The sequence below is a fragment of the Typopeltis vanoorti genome, chromosome 11 (assembly GCF_054136105.1).
Source record: "Typopeltis vanoorti isolate ZY-2024b chromosome 11, IOZ_Tvanoo_1.0, whole genome shotgun sequence".
In the NCBI taxonomy this organism is placed as follows: Eukaryota; Metazoa; Arthropoda; class Arachnida; order Uropygi; family Thelyphonidae; genus Typopeltis; species Typopeltis vanoorti.
The window spans coordinates 46,581,277-46,596,149 of NC_143559.1; the positions used below are offsets into that span (position 1 = coordinate 46,581,277).

Sequence of the window (14,873 nt, forward strand, 5' to 3'; positions counted from 1 at the left end):
TTAATGTACTTGACATGATATATGTGACTTCACATTGTTATGATATTGTCACGATATACAACCCGAGATTCTGGATCATTTGGAAAGCCCAGAAACAGAAACGTTGCACATGATCCATTTACTTGCCTTTGCTTTACTGTCTGGCTAACGTGAAAAACAAACTAACGTGAAGATCGCAAATTATTGCATTGTCCATTTTATTAATGGTATTTGCTGCTTGGTTTAGAACGGATTTAGATATATGTGAGCTATCTTCACAAGGCAAACAATCGGCGGGGTGGACGAACATCTAAAGGTATTCACTTTTTAGAAGGGAAAGGAGAGATTCACTTAAGGAGAGAAAAGATGAAATTATTTCTAAAGAATATTAGATTACTAGAAAGGAAAAAACGGGGCACCGAAGAAATTATTTCAATTTCATTTGATAAAATTTAAATAACTTTTATTAATTTGTCTATTTAGTAAATATTCTCTAACTAAATCTTTGTATTTAGCGTTCGAATGAGTTGCGATCTCATTCAGCTAATAGAGCAAACCATTAGTTCAACTTGAAAAATAAATAAATAAATAAAAAGATTCTAGCGTACTGAACTTAGTGGTTGTTTTGTGCAAAAAATGCTCGGAAGTCTAGCTTTGTTGGTAAAAAAAAAAAAAAAAAAAAAACCACTGGATTTTATGTCTAATTATTCTAATGATACTCTTTGTATCATATTAACTGCCGTTATGATGAGTTACAGTCAACTATAAATGATTTTATAAAATTACTCTTCTAACAGTTGAAAATTTTAAAAAATCGAACTTACTTTAGAAGTTTTATTAACAAAAATTATCTGAGAAAAACATCGTAATTCTTTATCTATGAAATAATGAAGAAAGAATTACATTCTTCATATTCTTAAACAGAAGTTCCTGTTTACGTAACTATTTACGTTTACATTTTTAGATAACATGTACTTATCTTTTCTTGAAGATTAAGTGGAATTTTTTTCAGAACTAAGGTTTCCATTGTGGAAAATCGTAATACACAGTGCACCCCAGATGAAAGAAAATATCCAGCTGTGTTACTCTCAAATTCCAAAACTCTGTTTCGCTTGTAGAGTACATAATATTTACATTTGGTTATTTGAGAGGAAACCAGTTGGATATTAATTTATTTAATAAAATTAACCTATCTATTTAGCTGAGAAACATTAACTCAGGCCGTATATTTATCAAGGAATATATTATCATATCGACCATCAGTCAATATGATAATATATAGGAAAGAGTTGATTAGACTCCACATTTTTAATATCTAACTAGAATGAGAACACTTGCATGCAAAATATTCTTGTGACTTCTAACAAGTAAAGTTACAGTATGTGTTGCCAATTACTTATAAACATGTTTGTAAAGTGCATGTCATCGAGTAACTGGTATATTTAGTTTAGGGTTAAAATGATAAGCATTTCTTATATTTATTAACGGAATTCGGACATACGATCAACGAATAAGTACGCTATATGTGAAAGATAAATAAACCGTAGTTTCTCAGACTACATTTTTGGCATTTTAAAACTTGAATATAAATTAACAGTTTCCTGTAATATATTTTAAAAATATTTCTGATTTATTTACACTTTTCAGATATGAGTGGTAGTAGAGAAATGAAATACCCACCATGTGGGTATTTCATTTCAGAAATGCCTCTTCTGCATGTTAAGGGCAGTTGAAAGAACCATTAAGGGTAGTCAGATGAGTGCCAATACGATGACTAAAGAAAACACGATTGAAATCTGATGTCATATGGACGTACAATATGCCGGCTCTGACTTCGCTGGCAGAGCAGGCATAGTAGGTACCTGGACGATCGAAGTTGGATCGACAACTTAGTAACCGAAAGGAGTGCAATAAAATTAAAACTGGCAAGAGAAACATATCAATAGGAACACGGATGTCAGTGCTTTACGGGATACTGGAGGGCTAGACTTACACTTCTAAGAGATGGAACAATACCGATGCAACATCAGTGGATTAGCGGATATTCGCTGGAGAGATTTGTGACAGATGAGAGGTGGCAGAATCATCTCGTCTGCAACTGATGATTCTACATCTGATCTGCAAAACGTCAGGCAAGAATTAGATTTCTTCTCAGTAAAAGAGGAAGAGAAACATTATTAGGATACATACCAAGAAATGACAGAATAGTAATGGGATGACATGCAACAAGACCATTTAACATCATGGCGGTTCAGGTCACCACTAGAGAAAGCATTGAAAAAGATGAAATACAGTTATTCTATAGCAAAGTGGAAATATCCTTGAAATCAGTTCCAAAGTAAGATATACTTATTAGGGGAGGTGATTGAAATGCGATGATTGGAAAGGACAATGAAGGATGGGAAAGAATAATGAGCAAATACGCATGTGGAATAAAGCAAAAAAAGACGAGATAAAATGAAAGTGCTTTTAAGCATGACATGCTAATTTGCAACACGCAAAATACAACTGGATGTGTGTAAAAGGTAACAAATAAAGAACTATATCGCAAAGTAAACACTGCAAAGAAAATCTAATGCAAGAAATAAGTGAAAGGAAACTAAAGTGTTTGGACATATCTACAGAATGGATAACTGTAGAAAGATCAAAACTATGATGCTTATTGCAATGGGCGATATAAATAGAAGAGAATGGCCAAGTTGAGAGTGGGCAGTGATGTCGTGGAGAAAGAATTTACAGGATTTGAGTCAGTAATGGACAGAGACTAATGGCAAAGATGGAGAAACAAGCATAAAGCACGAGTCGACATTATACTGATGAGCAATGATTATAATGGTGATGTATATATTGAAGGTCGTTACGTTGGTTTGCAAAACTATTTTGCAAAGTTCAAAAAATATCATTTCCTCAAAAATTACTTAAATATTAACAAAATTAGTAATTGTTTATTTATTTTGTATTTATTTCTTTAATTATTCTTTCTTTCTTTATTTTTTGTTTATTTTTAGCGCGAAGTTAGAATATCCAAATCTCCTCAAACGCTAAATGTCTAACTTTAACTTACCTATCACATTCTGAGTTTGTGTGGGTTACGTTTTGTCCAAATTAGTCGAGCAGCTATGGTTCAACGTGACGAACATCTTGATTATATCATATTCCATACCGGGAACAATAGCGACTGGCAGAACATGTAATTTCCATCAAACGTCGAGTCTAAGAAGTTAAGGGCCATAACAAAAACAGTTATTTAATGAAACGCTTCTGTAAAGAAAGCTCTGAACCCGTGCCTCATCATTCAAACCGAAACATTCCATAGTCAATAGTTTTTAATTAATACTTTACGTGTTTAAATTTGTACAATCAGGACCTCAATGTATTTTAGTTTGAACAAATTTTTATCATATACGAGGTTCATACATTTTTATTGTTAACTGGTTTTCTCTTCTTAAGTAGAGCAAAAATTGTATGTTTAAAAAAGTATCACTTGCCATAAATCATTTCGTCGTTAAATTCTTTATTTATTTAGTTATGCTGGCTTACATAATAATTCGGCATTTTTGCTATAGGTTTATTATAAATACGGTTTCATTTTTGTTGCACACTTAAACCTGTTATTTTGCATAAAGAGTTTTGATTTCTTTGACTTCATATGGATTCATTTGTTTACATTGTTCTCAATGGTAATTTAATGGCAAATTCTAACAAACGAAATTTTTTCTATCATGCAATATATAGATAAAGGATAAAAATAAATAAATAAAAGAAAATGAAATAAACTAAGCAAAATAAAATTGAAACGACGACTCTAGTTCGTCTAATGATGAATATTGTTACATTGTTATTGTGACTCATGCCATTTTAGGATTAGTAGAACCTCTTTTTTTTAGTATTAGTGAACATACATAACACCAGATGGCAGGAAAGGAATTGTTCGTAGCGACATTTGATTTTACATGAAGGAGTGCTTGATAACACTGTATAAGATAAGTTGGGCGAGATTTTGTGTAATTGATAGCACCTAATTATTCCATAATTATTAAAAATTAGAGTTTATAATAAAGAGCAGTATTAAATTCTTCCCCAGTTAAACTAATTAATATTCGAATAACATGGATTCGCATATTCTTAGTTTTATAGAGAAAAATATTACATCGTCTGTAATAAGTGTATTTGCCATAGTACTTTGTGCATGTGTCATCCTTCCCCGTCTAAATAGGAAAAAAAGACTTCCGCCAGGTCCGATTGGTTTGCCTATAGTGGGATATTTTCCATTTCTTAAGAGAAACGCCCATTTACAGTTAGTGGAACTGACCAAGAAATATGGAAAGATGTTCAGGTAATCAACCTTATAGTTGTGAATATATTAGATTAGATGCAAGCTTTAATAACGATATTAAAACAATATTTGATTTTTTAGAACATTTTATTTTAACCAGATTATTTTAAAATGTTAATTTAGTAGTAGACTTTGACTTATAGACCATTTACTAAGCAAGGAAAACTGAATTTCAGTATGATTGACCTACATCAGGACAAGTGCCATATGTCGAATTCTTCTGCTTCCCATATATCGAAAATAATTTCCCACCCCTAGTATTATAGAAGACAGATGTTAGCGAATGAATTATGTTTTCATAGCGATTACGCAACTGCAGTAAGAAGCGTGTTTAGAATCGTTTTTCTCATCGGATAAATCGCTTTCTAGCGTTAATTTTAAATATATTCTATCTTTTATCCAGAATGAATAGACAGTAAGGGTACAAAGAATAGGTTGCCAGTTTACTTAAATTTGTTAAACCACCATTTGCTATATTTATCATAATTGGAGCAGCTTAATAAATTCTTCCCCTAAATCCAATTTCCATCCAGTTTGAAGAAGGGCTTACTCTCCTAATTAGTGGTTTTAGGCAACTGTGTTCAGGTTGCATGAACACAGTTGCCTGAACACCGGCTACCTTACAAGTACCTTCAACTGAAAAGCTCTGAAAAAGTGGTCCCTTATCTCATAGGTAGGATTAGAATGCAGGTGTTTCCACTAAAGGGCATTTTCTAACCTCCCTTAGATAACAAGTAAGCTAAGGTGGTACCCTAAATCACAATTGTGCACCCTAAATTACAATGAGAAGTTTTTATAAAATTGTTGTCATCTCGAAACCCTAAAATGACTGGGTTAAGAACACACCTGCGCCCGATATTTTAGATATTTTTGTCAAGATTAACATGATTTGTTTTAAAACAAATGATTACAATACTCATTCTTGTTAAAGGGTATTTGTGTGCATGCGGATATATGTATATAAAAACATGCCATTCAAAAGTGAAAGAATAGAAAAACGTTTTCAGAGTTCAATAAGATGACTGTTTGATAAATAGCTTTATTTTTATCAAGCATAAGTAAAATAATGGAGATAATACTTGTATTCAGTTTTATAATACCGCGTTTACTTTTATTTTTAGCATGTACATTGGAAGCTGCTATGTTGTTTTTGTAAATGATTTTGAAAGCGCAAACGAGGTATTGACTAAATCGATTTTTCTAGACAGACCGACAATTTCAGCATTAAATATCCTTCCTGAAAACAAAAGTAAGCAAAAACCTTATTTGATCTGTAACGGGAAATCCCCAAAAATATTATTTTTAAAAATAAGGAGTATAACAGTAAATGATTTTAATAATTCTTACAGACATTGCGCAATTGTAATGAAAGTATGTTTTGTACTATTGCAAGTTATTGCTATTAAAATATTAATATTTGCTAATTAAGGATAGTGTTTAGGAAAACTTAAAGAATATTCAAGTATTAAATAATAATTACTCATATTAATTACTCTCTGAACACAATCTTTTTATATCCTGTAAACCTCTTAAAGGAAGATCCTCATCAGGAATTGATGATAGTGGTGATAACGATGGCACTAACAACATTTGATAATTCTAAATAATCTAATACGTCTTTATGTACACTTCTTTAAAAGCATAGTCTGACACTAACATGTTCTCGTTTATTTACTAATTCACTTCTACAAAGAGTTTGTGTCCTTAATACGTCTACAGCAGAGGTATACAACAAATTCACTCAGAGTATTTGCTGGTTTAAAGCCTCCATACAGTACTATATTATCTAATGCTAGATACATTTTTTCTTTAATTGCAATTGTTTTAAAATACAGTGTTTCTAATATAATTGAGCGAACAGTGCAGTTTCATTCTTATCTACCATAAAAGGCTCGTTTCAGGAGCATATACTCATAATTTCTAGGTACCTAGTTGTCATGTTTTTGTGTTTCTTCAGATCTGTCCATACGTGTGCTTGCATATTAATAATTAATCTGGTTGGACGGATTTCAATGAAATATCCAATTACATATTTAGATTCGTTAACAAACGTTCTTGTTTTATCACAAATTCAGTATAATTTGGACCATTCTTTTCAGTAAGTGGTCCAATCCATTCGCTGATCATTTTTGCAAACGATCAGCGAATACACTTAACCTAATATTTGCAATAAAAGTTTACTACATATTTAGAGCATAGTCAGAATTAAATTCATGATTTCTGCAGATAAGGTTTAGGTGTCAGGGTACTGTGTGTGTGTGCCATCAGTGCGAAATCACAGGATTTCCCACTGATCTCCTGAACAATTATGCAGCTGACTGGAATGAAGACGAGTCAACAATGCAGAAACATGGCTGGCCCTGATGGGCGTATACTACAAACTGCACGCCAAAGAAACAAGAAGCTGTTTTCTTTTGTTGATTGTGAGTACAGAAAGAAGTATTCCGATCACAAGAAAGCGACGTTGCTAAAATAGAAGCAGAAAAGTAGTAAATTTAAGAATTTGTAAACTTTCTATTAAAGTGTTTGAATAATAAAGTTTCTTTTTGATATTTCTTTATAATTGAGTTGATGATAGTTTGAAAAAAAATAACGTTAAAATTAGTAAATTTAAATTAGAAACAAAATTAAAAAGCAAATATTACGTAATTAAATAAATCCTCTCATATTTTCACAGATATTTTTAGTATTATTATAAAAACAATGAGCAAGTGCCTCATACAAAATTATAAAGATTAAAATTTGCAATTTTAAAGAAGCAATCTAGAAAAGCTCTATAGAGTAAACGAGACATTAGCAGAAACAATAGACCTGTCATATACAAGACGATGTTCTATGCTGCTTGTTTTTTGTTTCGGCTGTATCTTTTCTTGTAACATGTTATTTATTTATAACTGATTTATATAAACTACGATGCGCTAATCAATCAAGTTATAATTACAACCATTGATTTGCGAGTTGCATGCTAATTTTTTGGGGGTTTTAATAGGTTTCGTTTTTGAAAATGGTGCTGTATGGAAAGAACAACGCATATTTGCACTTCATGTACTTCGTGATCTGGGATTCGGCAAAGGTCAAATGGAAGAGCATATAAAGGTAATTTCTCCAAATGAGAGTGGCATAAAAGAATTTGCGATGATAATGTGTGGAATAATTAGAGAACAAATGTGAGAATGATGTAATAATAAATTGTATGATGGAAATGATTGTGTCATAATTTAGCGATAAATTATTTATACTGCAGCTAATTCAGTTCGTTCATAATAAGACAATATGGTGTCGATATAATTTTTATCTTGTTTCCCCGATGTTGTCCCTTTTACAGTAACGAAATATTGGAATCTTCAAACGGAAATTAATTAGTAATGTTGTTGCATTCATTCATTTAAACCATAATATGAACGTCAACCAGCACTTAACCCTAGCTCCAAACTTGAAAATATCCTTATTCACTTTCCCCTTCCAAAAACTCTGGCTTTGCAAGCCATGAAACAAAAATGTCGGCGAAATAATACACGCAGATATAATTCACTGATCTTGTAGATTTAGGTGCATTTTTAAAATTAAAAATACACCTAAATTAAACCCGTAATTAAAATAAAATCCAACCTAGCCTCTGAGCTTTAGGGATTACGTTTAATCAACTTTATTGCTGAGAAGAGTCTTATTTTTATCATTATTAATGTAGAACGCGATTTGTTAAATTTTCAGTATATAGTATGAAATTAAAAAGAATTTTTCACTATATATGCATCTTTAATAGTTAATTAGAATATTAACAGATTGTCCCTTCAGAAATGTTGACAGTTGGTTCACTCAGAAACATTCACATTAAGTCTGTCCAGAATGACAAAAGTTAGTCTATTCACAAGCATTGAAAGTTAGTCCGGTCATAAACATTCATAAATAATAACAGTTTGTACATTCAGAAACATTACAATTAGAGTACAACAATTAGTTGACTTTTATTTCATGAAAGAAATCACCTATAATTAATAATAGTAATGAGAGGACAGCGAAATTCAGGGATACTAGGAAAACTCGATAAAGTACTTACTTTTTTAGAACCTAAGCATATTAATTAGAATAATAATTTATATTTAAATTTACTTTTGATATCATCTTGGATTAATAGTTTTGATGTATGTTTACAGGATGAAATAAATTCATTTCTCAAAATAATTGAAAACAAAATCGGAAAGCCAAATCATCTGCGAGCTTATATTCTGGCCAGCACCGTCAACAATATCACCTCCATAGCTTTCGGAAAACATTTCGATGAGCAAAGAATGAAAATCTTTCAAGAACTCAATGCCATTGCAAATGACGCTATTCCTCACTTTGACGTACCAAGTTTTTTCCCTTGGCTAGCGCCAGTATTTGTGAAAATGTTGCATTTCTTACCACTAATGAAGATTTTTAAGCAATCCAGTCAGTTCATACAGTAAGTGTGATAGTGTCAAGGTATTTATTCACCACTTTTCTTCTATTTTGTTTTCACTGACCTTGTAATATACAGGGTGGTTCAAAATTCGACGTACAAACTTTGAGGGGAGGTAGAGAACATCAAAATCAACCATATTCAAATAGAAAAACATGACCAGAAATGCCACCGGAAGGTACTAACAGAGACACAAAGATACAGAAATAACAAAAGGTAGTAAGTAGTATAAAAAACTTTATTAGGCATAACTGAACCGTTCAATTGTAGTTGGATACATAATATGGTTCACATCAGGCTCAAAGTTATGACCATTAGCAGTGATGCATGCCTGACACCGACGACGCATTGATTGCCGAACATTTTCGAAAATACCTGGAGTTTCCCGGATATTAGAAGCTGCGGTGGCGATTCTTGGCACGAGATTCATGTCAGAGGCAACAAGCGTTTCGTACACCATGACTTTAAGGATCCCCCCACAGAAAGAAATCAATGCTCGATAAATCAGATGAGCATAGGGTCATGCGACGTGTCCACCACGCCCAATCCATCGAGACCCAAAGGACCTGTCCAAATACTAACACACAGAAATGCCAAAATGGGCTGGAGCCCCGTCGTGTTGGAACCACATCTGCCGACGTACAGTCTTTGGAACATTGTTCAGTAAATCCGGCAGAACTTCTTCCAGAAAGGTCCAATACTTCTGGGAGTCCAGAACAGTCAGCAACGATACCTGCTCGTACATTAATGGCGAAGCGTTGTTGTGCAGCATGTGATCGCACAGCGTGTGGGTTCTCATGGGTCCACATATGAGCACTGTGGTGATTGAAGATCCATTCGCGGGTAAATGAAGCTTTTACCCGCGAATTCGTACAGTGGCTCGTCCATTACCGTCAGCTCACCCGTAAACAAGATGCGTGTCTGCAGTCTCAGCGTTCGTTCTTCATACGACGTCGAAAGCATGAATGAAGAAGCCCCAATTGCTCACCTGGAGCGCTGGCGAACAACGTCACCTATCACTTTCGGGTGGCGTTTCTGGTCATGCTTTCCTATTTGAATATGGTTGATTTTGATGTTCTCTACCTCCCCTCAAAGTCTGTACGCGGAATTTTGAACCACCCTGTATATCACAAATAGCATTATAGTAATCATACAGAATTCTATTAATGTTTTGTTTATGTATATTTACAGAAGTGTAAACAGTTACTTTAAAAATTTGCACAAAATAATATCATATATGTATATTGATTATCTGCCGATAAGTATTCATGAAGGTCCCGAAAATGTGACATACATTAATAAATATGCAAGTATAGCAAGTACAGAAGTAGAATTTAATGTGAAAGAAGAATGAGATGACTCACGCAGATTTGTATATCATTTTATAGGGAGGAAATTGAGGTTGTTAAAAAGAATGTTGACTAAAGTGCTATAGGTAATTACATTGATGCCTTTGTTGCCGAAATGAAGAAAAGAGAGAATGATGCCAAAACTTCATTTGAAGGTATTTTTATAGAAAAATGAATGAATAAATATTTTAGATTTGTTTTATTTTTATATAGCCTTTTTCAAAATGAAGATTGCAGCGTAATAAATGTTTCCCGCTGCAATTTTCAGCCTTTCCGCTGCAAAAATGTTAATTTACAGAATAAAGAATGTATAGGTCCCAACACATTATATTTTACATGATTTTGTTTGCAGATTTCCTTGTCATCATTGGAAAACATTATGGGAAAACGTTTCCAAAGAGCAAAAGCGTAAGACATGAAGGCAAAAGATGAGAAGTTAGTTCGATGAGTTTGGAGTTTAATACTATATGGGTGTTAACTGACAGCTGGTATGTCGTTGGTGTGGAGTAAACGAAAGTGGACGAATGGTAGTAGCCAGATTAGGACAGCAGCTATTTGGGCAATGCAGCAATAGAGAATCTGTCACAAAGCAACTACAGGGATCATTGATGTCATTGGTTAAACGAATCGTTCTCTCCTGAATATACTCGAGTACAGAGATGCATGCTCGGCTGTGAGGTCTTTGTTGCACCACCACAAATGAATAGCAATCTAAAGTTGAACGGATTTTAATTTTATAAAGTCCAAATCCGTTTAAGTGTCGGAAGTTTAGCAGTTGAGAAGTACTGTTTAGAAGGGAAAAGAACACAAAGCCTTTTGGTGGCTGAAGTGGGTATGGTCCTTGGAAGTTATTTGGCAAGATTTTAATACAATCTCATCTGGATCTTGTGTCCTGGTGTCGCACGTAATGAAGAATGTGTGGAAAGAGTACAAAGGGAGAAAATATGATAAATGAAAATATGATGTTATCTGGTCTATTGTAATAATTCTCAGTGTTTTCTCATAATATACTCTGAATGTAGATTATGAGAAAAGACTGAGAATACGTGGACGGCAAACATTTACAAACGCCAGAAAGAAAGGCAAAATGATTGAAATCCTGAAAACTTCTTAAAGGGTCATATACGATAAAAATAGAGATAGTTTTTATCTTGAAGAATGAGAGAGCGTCCATGGAAGTTGATAATCCATGCAGTCAAGACAGAAATGTGAGCTCAAAGTTTCCTCTCAAAAATTTTGCTTCGATGGAATGTCTTGCCTTTGCAGGTGGTGAATGCAGGTAGAGTTAATGAATCCACGAAAAATATGATACAAGGTTTAGATGATATATTGTCTGTCAGGTTCCGTTCGTGATTCCATGAAGATTTATGGTAATAATAGTAATTTTTTTTCTTAAATCGATTTTATTACTTATCATACATACATTGCATACATGTGATTACATATAATACAACATTGCATACATTTGTTTACATATGATACATACCTAATTATATATTTTTCTTTAAAAAAAAAGTCAATCTCTTTTTTAAATTAAAATTATGATTAATATTATGATTACATATTTATAACATAAGATAACTTATTTATAACAGGTTTAATTATGTTTTTTTGTTGTTTTTTTGTAACAATGAAATTCACACAGGGTTTTTTCCTTTCTTTTTTTTCCCCTGTACAGTATAATGTATTAATATTTTTTTTGACAAAGTTTATTATCCTCTTCATATATACAAATATTTACAAATATAAAATTTAAGTATACTATTACATTTTTGTTCACTACAAATATTCAGTATTTAATGTTAAGTGAATATCTTATTTAAATACGTAAATAATAATAACTAACAATGTATTTTCCATTTTTCCATACATATTTAAAATTATTCATTTCATGTGTCAAGAGAGAGATATTTTTCATCTTAACGATAATGATTGTGGAATAATTTTTTTTTAGATAAATATACATAATTTTTATCAGCATTTTGTCATTTACTTTTATATTTTCACCTGCAGTTCAGTTAATTCACACATTATATTCATAGTTTATTTTTTGGTATCAGCAGGGAATGCTGAATGGATTTATTTCACTTTTTCACAATGCTATTTTTAAATTGAAAATAATATTAATCATATTTTTTTATTTATTAATAATAACATTGTATTTTATGCTTTTTCACATACATATTTACAATGATTAATATAATATACTAAGAGTAATCTCTTTCATTTTGACAATATTCGTTATGGATTAACTTTGTATAAATATATATACTAGCTTTTTTCTACATTTTATCTATTATATTTATATTTCAAAATTAACAACAAATAATGATAATAGAAACAATATTTTTTTTACATTTTTTAAATTTATTTATCACAATACATACATTTGTTACAGTTATTACATACATTTGAACACATATGATACATTTATTTACATTTGTTAACATATGATACTTACATTATGTACATTTGTTTACATATAATACATACATTACATACATTGGGTTTCATGTGATACCCACTTTAACTTGAATTTGGTTACATTTGATAAATAATTTTGTTTTGGATGAGATATAATTTCTCAGCTTTCATCCTCGAAGCTTATTTATAAGCTTATCTGAGGATGACACCAGTTGGTTATTATTTATTAGTTTGTTTGCTGTGTTGGGAATCTACGAAATCTACGGAAGCTACGAAATCTGAGAAATTCGCGCGCGCGCGCGCACACACACACACACACACACACACACACACACACACACACACACACACACACACACACATACGACAACTTGGAATGTATTGATGCATCTCTGAACTGGCAGCCCGAACTAATATATTGTGTTTCATTAAGTTTGTATGGTGTTTTGGGTGCGTGTTTCTTGCTCATAGTAGGTTCTTAGAGCTCTTTTAAGGCTATTGTAGCTTGTAAGGTTTCTGTATTCAAAAGGTAATTTGATTATCATGTCTGGGATGTAGAAGTTTCGTGTGGCCTTTCCGTAGTGATTATTGTATTTATATGTGATATAATTAGTAGTATGAGGTCTTGTTATACGGTATGTATTTCAAACTGTCATGTAGTTGGCATGGAAATAATGTTTTAGCAAAGCAGCATAGTGACATAAATATTTTGTTGTCAGTATTTTGTGACATTGCAGTGTATATAAAGTCGTTATTGTCTCTTTGTTCCCAAAAGATCAGTTTTATCATTAATTTATCTTAGATACATTAGTCTATTTAGTTTGTAGGGTGCACAGAAAGCATACGTTGTTATTGCATATCTTACTATATTTTGGCATAGTGCTTTCTATATTAGTGTTTTTAGGCGTGTGGGAACTGTGTTTTAACCTGTAGAGTTTGCCACTTATTGTTCGGAGTTTGTTGTATAGATGGTTTATGTGGCTATTCTAGTTCATATATGCATCGAAGTAAATTCCAAGGTATTGTATTATATCAATCAGAGTAATTGTAGTGGTTTTCTGTATGTTTTTCTATGTTGGAGACTGGATGTTGGATGGTTATATATTTGTTATCAACTGGTCGAGTCAGTGGATTTCTGAATATCATTAATCTGTCTTATCTGAGTTTTGGTGTATGGAGTTTTTCGTGAGCCAATCTGTGATGATTTATAACATGATGTATATTTGTTTGGGCTATGCTTGCTTTATTATGGGTGGATATTATAGCTGTATCGTCTGCGTATTTGAGTATCTTACCTTTGAGGGATAGCTGATTAATATCATGCGCGTAAATGCTGTATAGAGTTGGGGAGAGTACAGCTCCCTGTGGCACACCACTGGTTACTGGTAGCCCTCTACTTCGGTTTGACCCGATACGTGTGATATGCTTTCTATTTTCGAGGTAGTGTGTCAACCACCTGTGCAAAGGCCCATCTATTCCAACATGCCTCAGCTTTTCTAACAAGGTTTGATGTGTGAGTGTATCAAATGTTTTAGTTAGGTCAATAAAGACTACCATGGCAATTTTGTTTTTGTCTAAGACGGTATTAATTACGTTTGTTAAGTCTTCGAAAAGATATGTTGTTCCCTTATTTTTCTGAAAACCATATCGTTTGGCGATAATATGAAAGGTCTCTGTATATGCTGTGAGTTTCTTCAGTACGATCCGCTCCAGAATTTGATTGATAATTGGTAATATTTCTATGGGTCTGTAATTGCTGAATAAATTTCTTTTTCCATGTTTGTATATATAATAATAATAATAATAATACAGCATTTGTTCATTTAACAATGGGTTATATATATATATATATATATATATTTACAATTATTTAAATACTGTAACTACAGCACTGAAATGTGATATATGGGTTGAGATTTTTTATTTATTTTATTATTTTATTTTTTTATTTTTATTTTTTTAAAATCTTGGATGAGATGTAATTTCTCAGCTTTCATCCTCGAAGCTTATTTGTAAGGTTATCTGAGGATGACCTTAAGTTAGTAAATTGTGAAATTTCTGCACGCCACGCGCACTCACGCACGCACGCGCGCGCGCACACACACACACACACACATGCACGCACGCACACGCGCACACACACACACACACACACACACACACACACACACACACACACACACACACACACACACACACACACACACACACACACACACACACACACACACACACACACACACACACACACACACACACACACACACACACACACACACACACACGATAACTTGGAATGCTTGGAATGTCTTGATGCGTCACTGAACTGGAAGCCTGAACGACT

General features: G+C 32.7%; 1 protein-coding gene across 1 annotated transcript in view; it reads left to right on the forward strand.

Moving 5' to 3' along the window:
- Positions 1–2,222: 2,222 nt before the first annotated feature.
- Positions 2,223–14,873, forward strand: part of LOC150101518 (cytochrome P450 2J2-like) — a 64,198-nt gene continuing 51,547 nt past the window's right edge. Inside the window, exons 1-5 of the mRNA XM_090400821.1 lie at positions 2,223–2,317; positions 4,196–4,315; positions 5,437–5,564; positions 7,305–7,411; positions 8,470–8,759. Of these exons, the coding sequence (XP_090256947.1) occupies positions 2,223–2,317; positions 4,196–4,315; positions 5,437–5,564; positions 7,305–7,411; positions 8,470–8,759 (740 nt within the window). The remainder of the gene's footprint in view (positions 2,318–4,195; positions 4,316–5,436; positions 5,565–7,304; positions 7,412–8,469; positions 8,760–14,873) is intronic.